This window comes from Pteropus vampyrus, unplaced genomic scaffold (genome assembly GCF_000151845.1).
Source record: "Pteropus vampyrus isolate Shadow unplaced genomic scaffold, Pvam_2.0 Scaffold71, whole genome shotgun sequence".
Classification (NCBI taxonomy): Eukaryota; Metazoa; Chordata; class Mammalia; order Chiroptera; family Pteropodidae; genus Pteropus; species Pteropus vampyrus.
Window position 1 is genome coordinate 5,109,640 of NW_011888852.1, and position 16,556 is coordinate 5,126,195.

The window sequence follows — 16,556 nt, forward strand, 5'->3', positions numbered from 1 at the left end:
CTGCCAGTCTATATTGCAGTAACTCAGCAACTTCAGTTACCATTTTGTTGTATGCTACTTCATATCAATATAAAACCACCCTGCATATTAAAGATAGTCAACTACAATATGCTGACTTCCTAAAATAGTGGAGTAACATTTTTCTAAAACAGGTATGACATTTACTAATAGGAACTTGCCTTTTTCTGCAGTACAATATTAAAAAGTTAACCATTGGCACTTACAACTATATCTTCAAATATACTGCAAACTACAAAAATGGATGTTAATGTGCCACCAGCACTTCATGAAAGATTTTAAATTACGAAGAGTATGTACAAAATATATGCTCCAAGAAGACTGGCTAAAATGTCAGACTTTTAAATAAAATTTGCTAAATTATTTACCTATTTATATATAGTCTTAATAAAACTATAAAGTAAGGTATTTTGAGGTACTTTTGGAGCAGAGTATCTTTAAAATGTAATCAGAGTGAAGTTGCTGGATTACTTGTATCTGTTGCTGCTGCTGTTGAAAGGCAGAGGAGAGCTGGAATCTCTGCTGAGGAAGGCTTTGCTCAGGTCTGTTCTCGGCAGAGCCAAGCTGAGACAACACTACAGAGAGGAGAAGGGGAAAGCAGGCCAGTCAAAAAGTTTGAAGGCTACCAGGGTTAGAAAAGGACAACACAGAAAATGAAATAATAGAAAAGTTATCAGTATGATTAATCTTAAAAAAAAAAAAAAAAATCACAGACATTTCAGAATAAATTTAGTCTTCTGTTAGTTGAGGGTACCACTGATTATAGAACTTTCTGGACATAAAAGGGAAGGGAGTACAGGTGTGCCTCAGCACTATATCCCTCTTTCTGCATCTCAATGAAATTTAATACTAGTGCTATTTTGTTAAGAAGGCTTTCTTTCAAAATATAAAATGCAGTATATTATTTTAAAATATAACCAGTGAAGAAGAAAAGGGATTGGGAGAAATCCAAGCTACCATAATAACAAAACTGGTAGATACTGTACGTTAAGTGCTTTAAACAAATATATTGAAATGAGTTACCAGAATATACCATTAGCAACAAACATGGTGAACTGAGACTGCATTACTCCTTTTAGAGCTGAGTGGGACCACAATAATCAGTTCAACCCTTTCCCCATACAGATGAGGAAATATCAGGCCTAGATGGTTTGAGTGACTCACTCAAAAGCAATTAGTGGTAGGTCTGGAGCAAGGATCGTAAGATTTTTCAGCCTAGAGTTCTTTCCACTAAATTATACCACCATTTTAGAAAATACAGAATGTGCGGTAGATTAATAATCATAAATCTCCATTTGGAAATTCATTAATTCTAAATTAGAACTGTACATAAGACCTTGTTCTAAATTCACATACTGGGAGCTATACAGGATTCTAAAAGTATAGTAAGCCTAGTGATAATTCATAATGTTACCAACATGATCACTCATTCAAACTACCACGGCATATACATGTAGCTTATTGATTTTAATGAAATGTGAAGTTACAAGTACTGTCCTTGTAGACAATCTTCAATAAAGGTAAATCTTTGGTTTACCATTTACTGTTGGAAGTGGTAAGCAGTCATTTAGTATAATCTCATTTTTTACAAATGAGAAAAAAGTTGCTTACAGAAGTTATGCTACTGACATTAGATCTTAATTTGTGTAACTATAAGCTACCAGAATGAGACAATAGATTATATAATCTATAAATGCAGTCTCAACAACCCAGGAAAACTGAAGAGTTAATTAAACAGCTTTGGTAGCCTCTTAATAAGCTGCTGCATAATTGTTTAAAATTTTGCCAACAAATCGTAACGAGGAAAACACAACTGCTGTTAACATATGTAGAACTTTTAATTACTGTCAATGGAAAAAAATCTTGGCGGGCTATCAGTCGATTTAATAGTTGACATATTAAATACAACTATACTTTTTCCTAGTTAATGCTTGCAAGAGAAGGAAAAGAAGAAACTAAAAAGAGGAGATTCCCAACTAGATTAGATACTTAGGAAATTCAATTTATGGAGTTAAGAAGATACCAACCAGCTCCCTGTGACTGCATAAAACTTCCTACTCCAGCAAGATTAACAGCAGCAGCATGCTGAGCAGATAAGGCCTGTTCTTGACTGGTTAAACCTTGTTCAGAACCCTGAATAAAAAAATACATTACTTGTAAAAAAAGAAAAAGTTAGTGTTGGTAAAAAGAAATTGTACTTTTTCCTATATAAGAAAAAAATATCAACATTAGACTAAGTCTTGTAAAAAGAGTAACATAATGAAAAGACTTAAAAGGTATTTAGAATTAGCAAGAATGAATTTATGGTATTTTGAAAGGAATAAAACTTAATTTTTCATAATTGATTATTTTGGTTTATTATTTGATGTTCTATTAATAATTCCTAAGGCTTCTCTGTAAAGCTTTGCCAAATCTATTTTTTAAAGCTTAAAACCCTTTTTGCAACATAGTTTTGGAATTTCTAGTAAGCACATTACATCGGAAAAGGAAATAAAAGGTACATAGCTTGTAAAGGAATATTTAGAAGGACTGATGGTAAAATGTCATATTTAATTGTGAGCTAAGAGAAATGCTGGGTGTGGGACCCAGGTTTCAGTATCTTTTAGTTTCCAAGAAGATTCCAAAGTGTAGCAAAGGTTCAGAAAAATCTGTAGTTCCTTCTACTTTAAATTCACTGCGGTTCTTAAATTTCATTGTTTGACAATATACAAATATTTCTTTTTGTCTATTTCCCCTCTGCCCTAAGCTTCATGATAATAGGGACATCTCTATTCAAGTAGAGATAAAATACTATAAACAGAAGGATGAGGACTAGGTAGAAAATATAAGCCTGGGTTTGAATCCCTGCTCTGCCAATTCACTGTATGGCCCTGAGCAAGTTATTCATCTGAATTTTTTCATACCATGAAAGATGAAAGTGACATAATGTATTCAGTATGGCTGTCCTGAGAATTAAAAGTAGGAACCCAATAACAGACTGCTACTACTGTTAACAAAGAAAAACAGTATAAGAAATGTTTGTTGAAACAAAGTAAATAAAAGAACTTGAAATATGTTCAGAATAACAAAAAAAGTTACAATACGAAACATACGGAAAATAGAAAAGCATATACCTGCTCCCCTGGCTGTTGAGGACTAGAAGTTGTGGGCTGCTGAGGTTGCTGGGGTGTAAACTGGGAAAGCTGCTGTTGCTGCTGCTGTTGCTGCTGCTGTTGCTGTTGCTGCTGCTGCTGTTGCTGCTGCTGCTGCTGCTGCTGCTGCTGCTGTTGCTGCAGAGTGTTGAAAATTAGTGAACCACCTGGAAGCTATTAAGAATTTAAACAAGAATTAGCCAATTTCACATATTTAAATTTCTTTATTCCACTAATAATTTTGGAGCATTCCCTGTGTCAGGCATTCTTCTAGGGACTGAGGAAGCAGTGAACAAAAATGAAAACAAGATACCTGCTCTAAAAAAAAAGGTCTATTTAAAAATAATTTTTAAGGGCTATTACTGAGGACTCTAGAGTATGTTAATACTCTCAAACATAAATCTTCCTGCTTCACGTTAGATACCCAGATACGCACTGCTTTTATTTAACTCTTCTTATGCCTCAATACAAAATAGCATCAAGTGCATTAGAAAGTGTAAACAAAAAGCTAGTGAAAAATCAGATATACATTTGTGAAAATTCATCTCTCAAGATTTATTTTAGCTTTGCCAAATGAAATGCATGGATGCTTATACACTATACTATATGAGAAATTCCAAAGCTGGAAATAAAGTCCATTAGATGTCCACGTTTAGTTTGGAGACATTACTTGCTGTTATCGTGAACCTAAATTAATTCATATTCTTGTAAAAAACGTTTTAAAAGGCAGAAAACTCCATATTAAAAATTAAAACTACACATTCCAAATGCATCAGGAAACAAATGGTTTTTCCATGTTATTCTGGAGGGATTTAAGTTATAAGCACATTGAAGTACTTAGGAAAAAGTCCAAGTAAATACCAAATACAGATCTCTTCAGTCTGTAGTCAAAAAAAGATGTTCCTGAGTCAAAAATCTCTACACCTAGTATAGCTCATTGTTGGGTGAATTTGGACATAACACAGGTCAAATTTTCCTTCCTCAATGAGTCAGATAATAAATGTTACAAAATGTAATTAATTTATAAAGTGGCATTGTTCTTATTCCTTATTATTAGTTCTACTAAGGAATTCCACTCCTCATTACTGAGACTAAGCCCTAAGAGAAATTCCAACAGCAACACACAGAAATGCTGGCTAATAAACCAATGTGATCTGTGGCTTGCCCAAATTACAAGCAAATTGTTCTGCAATTATAGTCTATAATACTGACACAGTTTGCATCTTGGATAAAGAAATAAGTTTTTAAGTTTTGATTGTAAACACATTTCCTCATTTGTTATCTCTGAATACCAGTTTGGGTTGATCAGTCTGTTATTTCCCAATAATGCACAGCTCTGCCATTTGGTCTCCAGATCTTATACATGTCTACCTTTTCTAAAAATTCTATGTAGATAATTCGTTTTCCAATGTAGGTTAATACTAGATGCCATCATTAAAGGACCTAAAGCATGACTCACCCAAATACTGAGTCACACACAATGTGAACTAATTTTCCACCTTCGATCTCTTTGACACTGATAATATGTAAGGAAAAACCTCGTCATTAGACAAAAGCTTAATCTAACATTTACTGAATGACAGGTGCCTGGCACTGTGCTAAGAAATCATTCTCAGGAAAAGAACACATACCTATTTTTTAAAATGTCTACTTCAAGCACAAAATCTGTTGTAAGCAAAAAGCAATACATATATTTATGCATAAAATGTCTATTGAGAGAGGAATTACTTTCTAAGTATACCTACTGCTGCTACTGTCGGCAAGTATTCTCCTTGGTAGTTGTCAATTCTCCACACTACAACAGCTAGTTTTTGATTCAGCAGCAAAGTGTGATGTATAGGGTACCCATTCTTTCTCCTACCCACTTGACCATGCACAGGTAGCAATGATTAACCACACCCTCATTAGATTCTGAACCATCTTAAAATTTCAAGTGCTAATACATACAAATATACATTGTTAAAAAAATCAAAGTATAAAAACTAATCAAAAGCAGTGTTTCAGGTTTACCTGGAGTAGATTTAAGGGCCTGAGACTTGAAGTATTTTTTAAACCAAATGGAACACCTGTTAAATACAACTCATGGTTATAACAGGGAATTAAAACTATTACACTTGAAAATATTTAATACTTTTGTATATATTTCAAGGACTTTCTCCACAGATATGCTTCATTTCCTATACTTTTAAAATATCTTAAAAACAAAAAGTGTTTTCACTAATTTCCATCAATACTGAGACCAAAGATGTGGAGCACCACATGTACATTTTATTCCATATTTCAGAAACCGAGACTTCTTTATCACTACTTTGACTGTTATACCTAGAAGTATGTAGAGACCAGAAATATAATTAAACTGTCACAGTTGTGCATATGCAAATTTTCAGTGTTGGAATCTCCTGGCAGTGCTACCGTATACGATAATCGTATCTTTAAGAATCGGCGTGCTCTGGTGCTATTAAATATTAAAGTACCAATGCTGGTATTAATGCCGAAGAACGGTGAATTTTGTGTGTGAGGAGCAAACCTGAAAGTCAGAATCAATGCTATGCTAATTCTGAACTTATTCCTCCCAAATCTGTGACACAACATAAAGCAGAGAAGATTGGCAAACTTTTTCAGTAGGCTTTGCTGGACACATATATCCACTGTTGCATAGTCTTTTTGTTTGTTTGTTTTGTTTTAGTTTTAAATATATCTTCTAACGTCATTCTTAGCTTGGACTATAGGCTGTAGTTTGCTGACCCTGGGCTCAAAGTATGTGTTTTGCTCACTAACGATATACATGATTTCTACACTAATTTAAGAAGTATCTAGTCCTCTAAGCAGGTGCTTGTTATTAAAATAAATAAATAAATAAGAGGCAGGAAATTCACTGTTGATATAGCATAATCAGATGAAAATATGGCAATACTGATTTTCCTCAGGAATTCTCATAAGAACTGACATTAATTCCCTTTAAAGGTAGATGACATCTGTATAACGCTTTATAGCTTACCAAAGGCACTTTCATATCACTTCATTTATTTTTCATAAGTACCTACTATTGTTAGATATCTTTACTCCCCTTTTAGAGCAAATGAAACAGGCTAAGGGAGAAAAACTGACTTCTTTTAGGCTCCATAGCATCTGGAGCCACATGTAACTGGGAGTTACATGTAAATATATTCTAAATTCAACATTTGATTCCATTTCCACATTTATGCACATGAAAGTAAGAACACTGGCCAGAATTAGGAAATCACAACAATCTGTAACATATGTAAATGATATTCTTTAGGTTCTCTTTCTTAAGTCATACAAGTTTTTAATGAATTTTTCTATGTCGTTTGTTTTACCAGTTAAGAAACTGGACTGTTCCAAGATATTATATTCTCTTAAAGAGCACTAAAAAATAACACACACAAGTAGTTGGAACTGTTTTCTAGTACACGTAATAAATACTACTCTGCTACAACTCCTACTGCTAATGATGATAATGACAATACTTTTGAATGCTTAGGTCTACAATGCTTCATTTCTGTATACTCATTTAATCTTCACAATTATGAGGTGTAAAGTATTATTATTCCTATTATATTTATGAGAAAAATGAGGCACAAAGGCAACTTCCCCACGATTACACAGCTAGTAAGCTGCACAACCAGGACTCAAATTCAGGCATCTGGCTCCAGGACCTCAGCTTTTAACTGCCATGCTATGTTGCCTTTCTTGCACAAGGTATGTTTTCAAAATATATTTCTTTCATTGGAATAAGACTACACTGACAACAATAAGACTATCAATGTTAATTTTATTATGATGTTTGGAAGGCAAAGATACAATATGCATAGACTTACAGGCTTAGCTAGTTTCTTAACAAAAGTTAAATGCTAGATGGTTTTTAATTCAAGTATCAGAACTTTAAAGACTTTTGAAATGAAAGCCTTTCATTTAAAAAGCCTTTTTCACATGATACTTCATGAAATAAGAAAGTTAAATTGGCTTTAATAATACCCTTAAAATGATGTTTTTGCATTAGCACGTACTTTAATTTTTTTAGAGATTATTATTTCCAATATTCTGACCTGCTTGAGAAGCTGCCTGCATTGCACCAGGCAATGCATTTGGTAGCAGGCCTCCTGAGGGAAGAAGGCCACTCAAGTTTATTCCTGCAGGAGTTATGGCACCAGTGTTACAGCCCAGCATAGGGTTTGAACCACTCATTAAAGCCTGAGCTCCACTGCAGAAGAAAACAACAAAGCATTAAACTTGCACTACAAAAGGAAAAATCAGCCACATAATAATTTCTCAGATTAAAAAACAAACGACTCAACACACACAATTACATAATCCTATCTAAAATATCAATTTAAAGCTGTTTCATTTTTTTATGCTGAAAAGTGACACCAAGGTTGGCTAAAATTAGGTACTCTATATATATTTATCAAGGTTTAAAACATAATTTGAAAGAGTAAAGCACCAATCAAGTTATTAAAAAATGGTGATGGAGAACAAACAGGAAAATCTAAAACTACTACGGTTGATGTGTAGTAGTACTGTCTTAGTGCAGGTAATAGATGTAACACCTAAAATAAAACATACTTGTTGAGACTGCTTCTAGCCTATCTATTTTCTTTCTAGTTTCAGTAATAATTTGTTCTTAACTTCATAAATAAGAATTCATTCAGATTGGTAAGAGCATCTTTAAAAAAAAAATCAGGGCATCGATGTAAACTTACCAAACAGAGCCCACTACATTGATGAAGTTAAGTCCAGCAGAGTTTGCCATGACCTGGGTGGCTGTGGTTCCTGGAGTTATAGATGTTACCATGGTGGAAAGAGGAATGGTTGTTACAGGCATTGCCTGGCTCAGAGACCTTTGCTGCTGAGCAAACTGAGTTAACAAAGTGGGCTGAGAGGTGAAGCCTGAATCTTGGGGAGTAGGGGTGGCTGAAGGGGCAATAGGAGTTGAGCTCTGAGCATCAGGAGGGTGTGGGGCCGATGAAGGGGTTGGTGTAGGAGTAGATGGCTTAGGAGTTCCAGATCCTGCTCATTGAGAAAAATAAAAATTGCTAGTTTGTTATAAATGGCCAGTCCTTTTTAAAAGAAGGTTAATGGAATCTTACTTAGCACTGACAATTTGTTTCAGTTTTTTTAAGCAGTTAACTGCAAGTGTTAATTTCTACACATGATACATGAGTGTTGCTACACTCAATTACAATTAAGGATGCAGTATATCACCTAAAAATCCCATTCGATACTATTACAGTAACAGTAAAAATATACATTTGTATTCTACCACAGTACTCCTTTAAAAGTTATTTTCCTATATGCTACCTTTGGCCTAAAAGTTTAAAAGGAATTCAAATTAATTTTTGTTACTTATGATTTCACTAATTTAGGACTTCATTTAAAAATATTGCTTATTTTCTCTAACAGTCTGAGATAAACTCAACATATTTAATAAATTATATATGGTTAACAATCATATTTGGCACCTAAACATGTTTAATTCCTAACACATCAAGTTTATCCTGAAAATTTACAAAACAGTTATAAAGTAAATATTTGATAGATAATACTGCATCTTTAACAGTAACTGTGTACTTCTGTTTAAATGTAGAATGTATAGAAAATCTGTTGTGAATGAAGTATGCACAGTTTATCAACTTTAAAAAAAAAATAAAAAAATAAAAAACAAAAAACAAAAAAATAAAACCAAAAGCTCTTGAGGTGTTTTCTTTTTTAGCTTTCATGTCCTGCAGAAAGAAAGGAAAGAAATGTGAATGTCCAGAAGCTGTCACTCAACCCTTACTTAAAGTAACAACTGTGTGCAGTAGATTAACATAATCCATACCCACAACATAAGAAGTGTGAATAAGACTTTCAGGAAATTTATAAATTTTCTTTGTGCAAAACAAGAAGGCAGAAAAATTACACCTTTTGAGCTATCAAGATGAAGATGTTTCTATCTAATGCAAAGACCACCCTATCACTGTGCAGTGCACTAAAATGCTCAGCACACTTCAGTTATCGATTAAAAAAATATCTAAAAAAATGGAAATGCTTTTTTGCAAATTGGTACCTAAATATCTCAGGTACTTATTAATCCGAAGAAATTCTCCCAAACTAATGCTAGAATTCTAATATAACTCTTCCTGATGGTAAAAAAAGAAAAAAAAAAAGAAAAAAGAAAAAAAGAAAAAAAAAGAAAAAGAAAAAAAAAAGAAAAAGTATTCAGTACATTTTAATTTCTTCAGAATAATGCTTTATGATCATCACCAGGTTTTAGTAATTGACAACAATTTATAAGAGTGTAGGAGTGTTTCTGAAAAACTGGCTTTCAGTTTATTTTATCACCACCTTGGAACTAGTTGGCTTCTTACATATACAAATATTCTTAAGATTGCAGCAACAACTGTTATGACTTTTTTTTTCATATAAGCTGCCTAGTTTACATAAAATGTAAAATGGTCCTAAAAAGTATTTGGAATCTTATTGCCACATTTAACTATCAAGTATTTTTTTAAAGGAGATGTGTAGGTTTTAAGTCTATAAGAAAGGTATACACAAAGTGCATACATACAGAAAAACATACAATTACATTAAACACATAATACATACAATCAACAAGAAGTCTGAAGGTTCTCAAAACTTACATATTTTGGGTACACAGTACTTTCAGATTTCACTATTCCACTGGTCAAAAAAAGGTGTCTTAAGAAACACACTAAAGCTTATGAAAAGTTAATGAAGAATTTACATTATGACTCACTTTGTGATGAACTGGCAGGTGACAGGGCAGCTGGAGAAAGCATGCTACCTTGATTGAGATCCACAGATGACTTCCGAGAAAGACTTGGTGGCTTAGAAGCGGGAGGAGGAGTTGGAGATTTCAGAAAGCTGCTGGCCTGCTGTGGCGTAAAATAGTTACCTAGAAGAATATAAAAGCCATTTCCTAAATTTCTAATTAAAAATCCTGTGAATATCAAAATATGAGTAAAGTTTTAAAAACAGATTATGATTACAGAAAATTAAGAAATGTCATACCTGAGAAACTATTTCCTGAGCTTGAGGGAAGTTTGATGGGTGGAGGTCGATGTTTTACTCCTTTCCCCAGTACTGAAGACTGAACCGACATGGTCTCGGGCTGCTAAAGGACAGTGATGCAAAGTATACTTATTAGTTATGGCCAAATCAGTAATTCATATATTAATACCACTCTAACTCATAGGTGAACTCAATTTAAAACTTTGCAAAGCACCCTTAGTGATTATAGGTTGGATATTACAGATGTTACAGAAGAATATAATTTCACATAAGAAAGTCCATGAAATAACCGACAGCGTGTAAAGAATGGAGGAAACATTTGAGTAAAAGTGTGGGGAGCTTGAGGGGGAAGAGCAGAGGAATAAGATGAAGACAAAGTTTCATCCTTAAATCTTTTCTAGGAAAGTAGTAACTGTTGAAGCCAGGTGACTAGTATACACAGGTGTTCATTATACTTTTTGCTCTACCTTCGTGTACATTTAAAAATTTCCATTATAAAAAGTTAAATAATAAAAAAAGTTAAAAGTAAAAATAAAATTAATTACCTCCACCCCTCAAAAAATAGTCCTTAACATTTCTCAGATTACTTTAGAAACAATTAGACACAAAAATCAACAGTACGAAAAATGTTAGGTGCAAAAAAGTAAACAAACACACTTCTGCTTCTTTCCCTGGAGAAAGCTGACTCAGGCTGGCTGAGCCACTGGAGCTGTGCGACATCTTGACCGGACACTTGGCTTCATTCTGGACCAGTTCCTGGTACTGACTGACTACCCTGAAATATTAGGGGAAAAAAGTAAGAATTAATTAATTCTTTTAAACATAAATTTACTACACAGAAAATAATAACTGTCAATTAAAAATGTTCCATCAAAATTAACAAAAAAATTAAAATCTGGCAATTTACCTTTTTATTAAAAGTACTTTCTTCTAATCTTTTCAATCGACAAGCTAATGCTCAAAACATTTTGCATTTAAATTAACAATCTAAAGTGTGTTATCTGTATTGGAAGATATTTTTGGTATCTTCCAATACAGAAATTACAGGATTATTTAACCAATAAGCAGCCAAAAAAATTACCACTTTCACTTACATTCTGATTAAAGTGCTACCTGGAAATCATCTTCCTTACCTACAACAGCTATGTCTAAGTTTTCTTATTTAAAATAAGACTATTTTAAACATTATTCAGTTGTTGTTTTCCTAATCTGTTTTTTTAAATCCTAGTAATACCTATGGCATAACTAAAATCAAAGCTTTGACGCCTAATGGAGTACTCTCTATCCTCTAAGAAGAAAGTTCTTCATATCCATCCAGATCAAATATCAAGACGCTAGTATTTTTACCTCTCAGCATCAGTCTTTGATCCAATAATAAACCTAAAATGTTTTAAAAAGAAAAAAGAGAAAAGTATTACATAAGTGTTCTCTTAAGGAGCTCTGGGCTTACTTTTGAAGGCTACCATATTTTAGTGAAAGTAATTTTATAAATTGAGTTAAAATCTACCAAGATATGACAAAAAAATTTTAAAATACATTTAAACTACTGAAGGAATAACCAAGGTTTGCATGCAATAAAATAATTCTGTGAATAATATGACTGATTTAAAGAGAGATTTATTTTGGTATGAAACTTTAAGTGTCATAAAATTTGGACTGAAAGTTATATACATTCTTGCAAGTATCTCACCTACAGCAAAATTCACTGAACTACATTTGCAAAGCCTTTGATTTTAACCTCACTTTTAACCTTTGATTTTGGAAGTCATTAGTCTACACAGCAAGACCACAGAATATATTTTAGACAAGAATAGTTTATTGCTAATTCAGATAAGATGTCTTTACTAAGTCTTTTTAAAGAGTTTGACATTTACATGATATCTTAACAAATTAAAAGAATGAGCTTATTTTTTAATTACCAATTTGAATGATCATCTGTGGAGGAGCTGAAATAAAAAATGTAAAAAGAAAAAACCTGGTTAAAAGAAAAAGCTGAAATAAAAAATGTAAAAAGAAAAAACCTGGTAAATGTAAAAAGAAAAAACCTGGTTAAAAACTTTAACTTCATCGTTAAATCAAATAATTTATGAGTCTGGAGAATGATTGGAAGGTAATAATCACACAGCATTTTTGCAGCAACTCCCTGATATAAAAGCAAACAATTTTCTTGTCAAACAAATCTAATTTGCCTTTTTTGAACTGATTTTGTTTTAAATGAGAACATGTTACATGCCCCGTGCTCAAGAAAAGTTAATAAATTTATTTAAAATGATCAATGTGTATCTTTAAGGGAAAAAATTTTTTTTAATATAGATAAGTAATCGAAATAACTGATCTTTCACTTATTATGCAACAGAACACTGTTATGTGAAAAAATTAGCTAAGGATTCCCTGACTGCTACCATTTCCCTTCCATCGACTTTTATTTAGGTAATGGTGAGGTTTATTCTGTAAAATCTTTCTGCTGCAATTTCAATTAGTATTTTGTTTAAGTAAATGTTTTGTAAATGACTTAACATAGACCTGGCCCCTGCTTTTTTTCTGCTGAGCTCCTTTTTACTTCTTTTCAAAACAGCATCAATTTGATTAAAAAGATAAAAATAAAAACAAAACTAAATACTGGTAGCTTGTACTAAATACACATAGCTCCTAAATTTAGGAAGATCAACTATACATATTTCTAGAGCCAGTAACTACATTAAGCACTGAGTCCTTAATGTAGTGCTGAAATACCTAGCATCTTCAACAGATTTTACATATATAGTAAACTTGCTTCTCATTTAAATAGACCATTACCCGGAAACACCTCAAGCTCACAGAGAGGTTAAAGTCTAAATGACAACACATAAATATACCAAGAGGGATATTTCATAGGCATTTCCTTCAAAGCTAGTATAAATTATGCTATTAGTTTTTTTCATTTACTGTTATTATAAATAACTCTTGGACAGCATGGTATCTACAATTTAAGCTTACTTAGGTCTACTGCCAAATCTAATTGAAGTATTTAATTAACAAATGAATCTCCAAGGGGAAATTTGTATTCATTAACAGTTTATTAGTAGTTGCTAAATACAATCTGATGGCTGATATTTGTAAATTAAATATATTTAACAGAACACTCACTGGGATGGAGACGTCTGGCTGTCACTTTCTTCATCATCTTTACATGGCTGAATTTTACCATAGTAAAGTGGATCACCAAGTGATTGCAAAATGGTCAGCTTTGTTTTCTGATACTGATTACCGGCTTCACATTCAAACACATAATCATCTTTTATATCCTATAAAAGGCAGAGCATCCCAGTATGAATGAAAAGGGGCCACCTAGCAGAGCCTGAAAAACTCAGTAACTGAAAGTAACCACAGGGGATGTTCTGATCATAAAAACTAATAGAGCATGTTATAATGAAGGCCTATATGATAATTTTTACTTTGAAATATGATAATCTTTACTTTGAACAAACCTTATCCACTGTTTTTGTGCATCTTGGATAACATACTTAAGGGTCAGAACAATATTTTCTCCAGATCTCCAAACACCCTAGTGCTGGGATGAGACCCCCAAATTCTTTACGATTATCTTTTACCCACATACCTCTGTAAACCACGTAGGTTAGCAATCCTGCAGCAATCAATGTAAAAGAAATATGTATATCCCCGTTTTACTTTTTATCCAATCCTAGATTTTCCCAATTTACCTTCTCCTGCCTCTTTAACCAATGGATTTAATGTAACCTTTCTTCTGCCTTCTTTTATTCTAATGTATAAAATAAACTGTAAAACTGCTATTCTTTAGGGCATATTCTCAAGCCTTGAGATTTTGCTTCTGGGTCTGGCCCTCAGTTCTGGCTCAAATAAACTTTTTAAAACATTTCTTTAGGTTTGAAATTTCTCGTGGACACCTAGATAAAAATCATCAGTAAACATATATGGAATTAACAAAAATCAAGTATAAATGACACAAAACACATCTGCCAATAGGAAAACATATGGCACATAGGATATAAACCTGTTTAAGACTGCCTGAGAGAATAAAGCCCAGAATTCTTTTTCACGTGATACTTTGCAAATGAGAGTTCCACTAGGAGATTAAGGTAACAAAGCCTGAGTGAAATACAGCATAAGTTCATATATATGGATGTAAACATTAAGAGAATAAAACTTTCGAAGGCAGATCTGTTTCTATTTGTCATTAGTCTTTTTACTATTGCACATACATCTCTCATCATTTCACTCTTAGATTCACTTTAGTCAATACATTGTGTCTATTTCTTCCTTTAAGAAGTTATTGCAGATAGAAAAATTTAGAGAATATTTCTCTTAAAAGACATACTTAGAATTTACTAGTTACTAACTTGAAAAACATATCAGAATTACCAAAATGACACCAAAAGTAAAATTGCCTTTTAAACTGGAAACCATACCTTACAAGACAAAACTAAATAATTGTTCCTTCCTTTAATGACCACCCAGAAAGTCCTTTTAAAAAGATCCCAAATGTCTAACCACTATGCTGTACACCTGAAACTAATATAATATTGAATGTCAACTCATTGAAAAAAAGAAAACTGTCAAAAAAAATCCCAAACTAAAGGAACCTGTACTTCATGTTTAATAAATTCAGACCCCACATTAGAAACAGCATCATTAGAAATTAGGACTGTAACGGTTACTTACATGGGCTGGCCAAACTGTTGGTTGTGAGTCATCAGATTTGATAGACTTTTCCACTTTAGCATATTTCTCCACCTAAGCAATCAAACCAAGAGACACCGGATATAATGGAATCAATATTATGACCAAAGAGAAGAATCTAACTTAACTGTATACTTTCTAGCATGAGAATTATTAAATCACTAACATCATCAACTACTTTGCTTAAGTAATTTAAAACTCTACTGATACATTTAAATTAAACTGGTTTTAAAAATAAAACAAAATTAGAACCTCCTTGCCACTAAATAAACATAATAAACAAGGTGCTTTCTTGGACAGTGCCTCTTTTTATTCCATAAACTGATAAAACATTTGTCCTTCAGGAAAACTGTCAGGAAGAATGGAGTGTCAGAGAGGTGATTAGGACCAGGACCTTCTCCTTTGGCTGGGTTTTCAATGAAATGAGAGTTGTCATGTAACAGTGGGGACAAAAGTAGAAGGCAACTAGAACAGTAAAATTATAATTGATAAAATTTTTATGAATATTTTCCATTTTCTAGTCAGACTTGGGCCGTATATTTTGTATATTTCCTATTAGTCTGTGCAAATCAAATGCTCGTTATCTTCCTGGTAACCATGATCTTAAAAGTAACAGATGCACCTGAGCACTTAGTAAAAATTTAGATTTCTATGTCCCGCCCCTGGAGACCTGACTCAGTAAGCAGGTGTGAAGTGGGGCCTGTCTCTGTATGTTTAACGGGCACCCTAAATTATTTTTCTGATCAGTTAGACTGAGAAATTTTGTATTAAAGTTTTGTTACTTAAAGTGTGGTCTGTAGACCCCAGTTCCACACAACCTAAGAGCTTGTCAGCACTACAATATCTCAGGCTCAAGTCCAAGTTTGCTCAATTGGAATCTGCATTTTAACAAGCAAGATTTGTATTTACATTAAAGTTTGGGAAGCACTGCTTTGTATAGCCACCCTGTCCTCTAAAGCTAAACTCCACCCTTTGGTATTTACACTAAACCTCTCTTCTCAGACTGGATTCCTGGAAAAGCATATAAGTTACCAAAACAATAAGATGGCTTACTCTCTCAAGTTGTATATACCATCTACTTCTGATGATTTTGGCTTTGTGCTTTTCACAAATTAAAAAAAAAAATCACAGATAAAAAGAATAGTACATGTGCTAGCCTGAGAAGGATGCAGAAAAAGAGCAAACATGTTTTAAAAAAAAAAAAACCTAACCAATTATAAAGAGTTGAATGAATAATACAAAGGAATGCAGAAGAAAATAAAAGACATAACGGGACGTCTCATCAAAAGATCTCTTTTCTGTCTTTAAAGCATTTTATAGCTCATGTGTATTATGGATCAGCAAAGAATACCATCCAAGGTTCCTCATCTTGGCCACCGCTCTAATATTATTTTTTAAATTTACCCAGTTTGAAGAAAGAAGCATTATCAGAAAACTATGATAAGATAGTATGAAACAAAAAACAGAGACATTTTACACATATAATGTAGTATGTACCATCTTTCCCCAAATTTCAAAATTCTTTGGTTATTATTCCTGCTCTAAATGCAGAACTAAATTAAGGAGTATTACAGTCTTACAGTCTTACACAGGTTAATGTGGTGAAAGAATATAGCTTCTAAAACTGAGCAGATGATTTAAAAAAAAACTTATTTTGTTTTTTAAAAAAGATTCTTT

General features: G+C 32.9%; 1 protein-coding gene across 1 annotated transcript in view; it reads right to left on the reverse strand.

Annotated features, from left to right (window-relative positions):
- Window positions 1-16,556, reverse strand: part of SUPT20H (SPT20 homolog, SAGA complex component) — a 36,661-nt gene that overhangs the window by 726 nt on the left and 19,379 nt on the right. The window contains exons 15-24 of the mRNA XM_011361840.2: window positions 12,101-12,127; window positions 11,529-11,561; window positions 10,839-10,956; window positions 10,182-10,284; window positions 9,907-10,065; window positions 7,871-8,177; window positions 7,217-7,371; window positions 5,160-5,215; window positions 3,132-3,323; window positions 2,046-2,151 (exon numbers count right to left, since the gene is read on the reverse strand). Of these exons, the coding sequence (XP_011360142.1) occupies window positions 2,046-2,151; window positions 3,132-3,323; window positions 5,160-5,215; window positions 7,217-7,371; window positions 7,871-8,177; window positions 9,907-10,065; window positions 10,182-10,284; window positions 10,839-10,956; window positions 11,529-11,561; window positions 12,101-12,127 (1,256 nt within the window). The remainder of the gene's footprint in view (window positions 1-2,045; window positions 2,152-3,131; window positions 3,324-5,159; window positions 5,216-7,216; window positions 7,372-7,870; window positions 8,178-9,906; window positions 10,066-10,181; window positions 10,285-10,838; window positions 10,957-11,528; window positions 11,562-12,100; window positions 12,128-16,556) is intronic.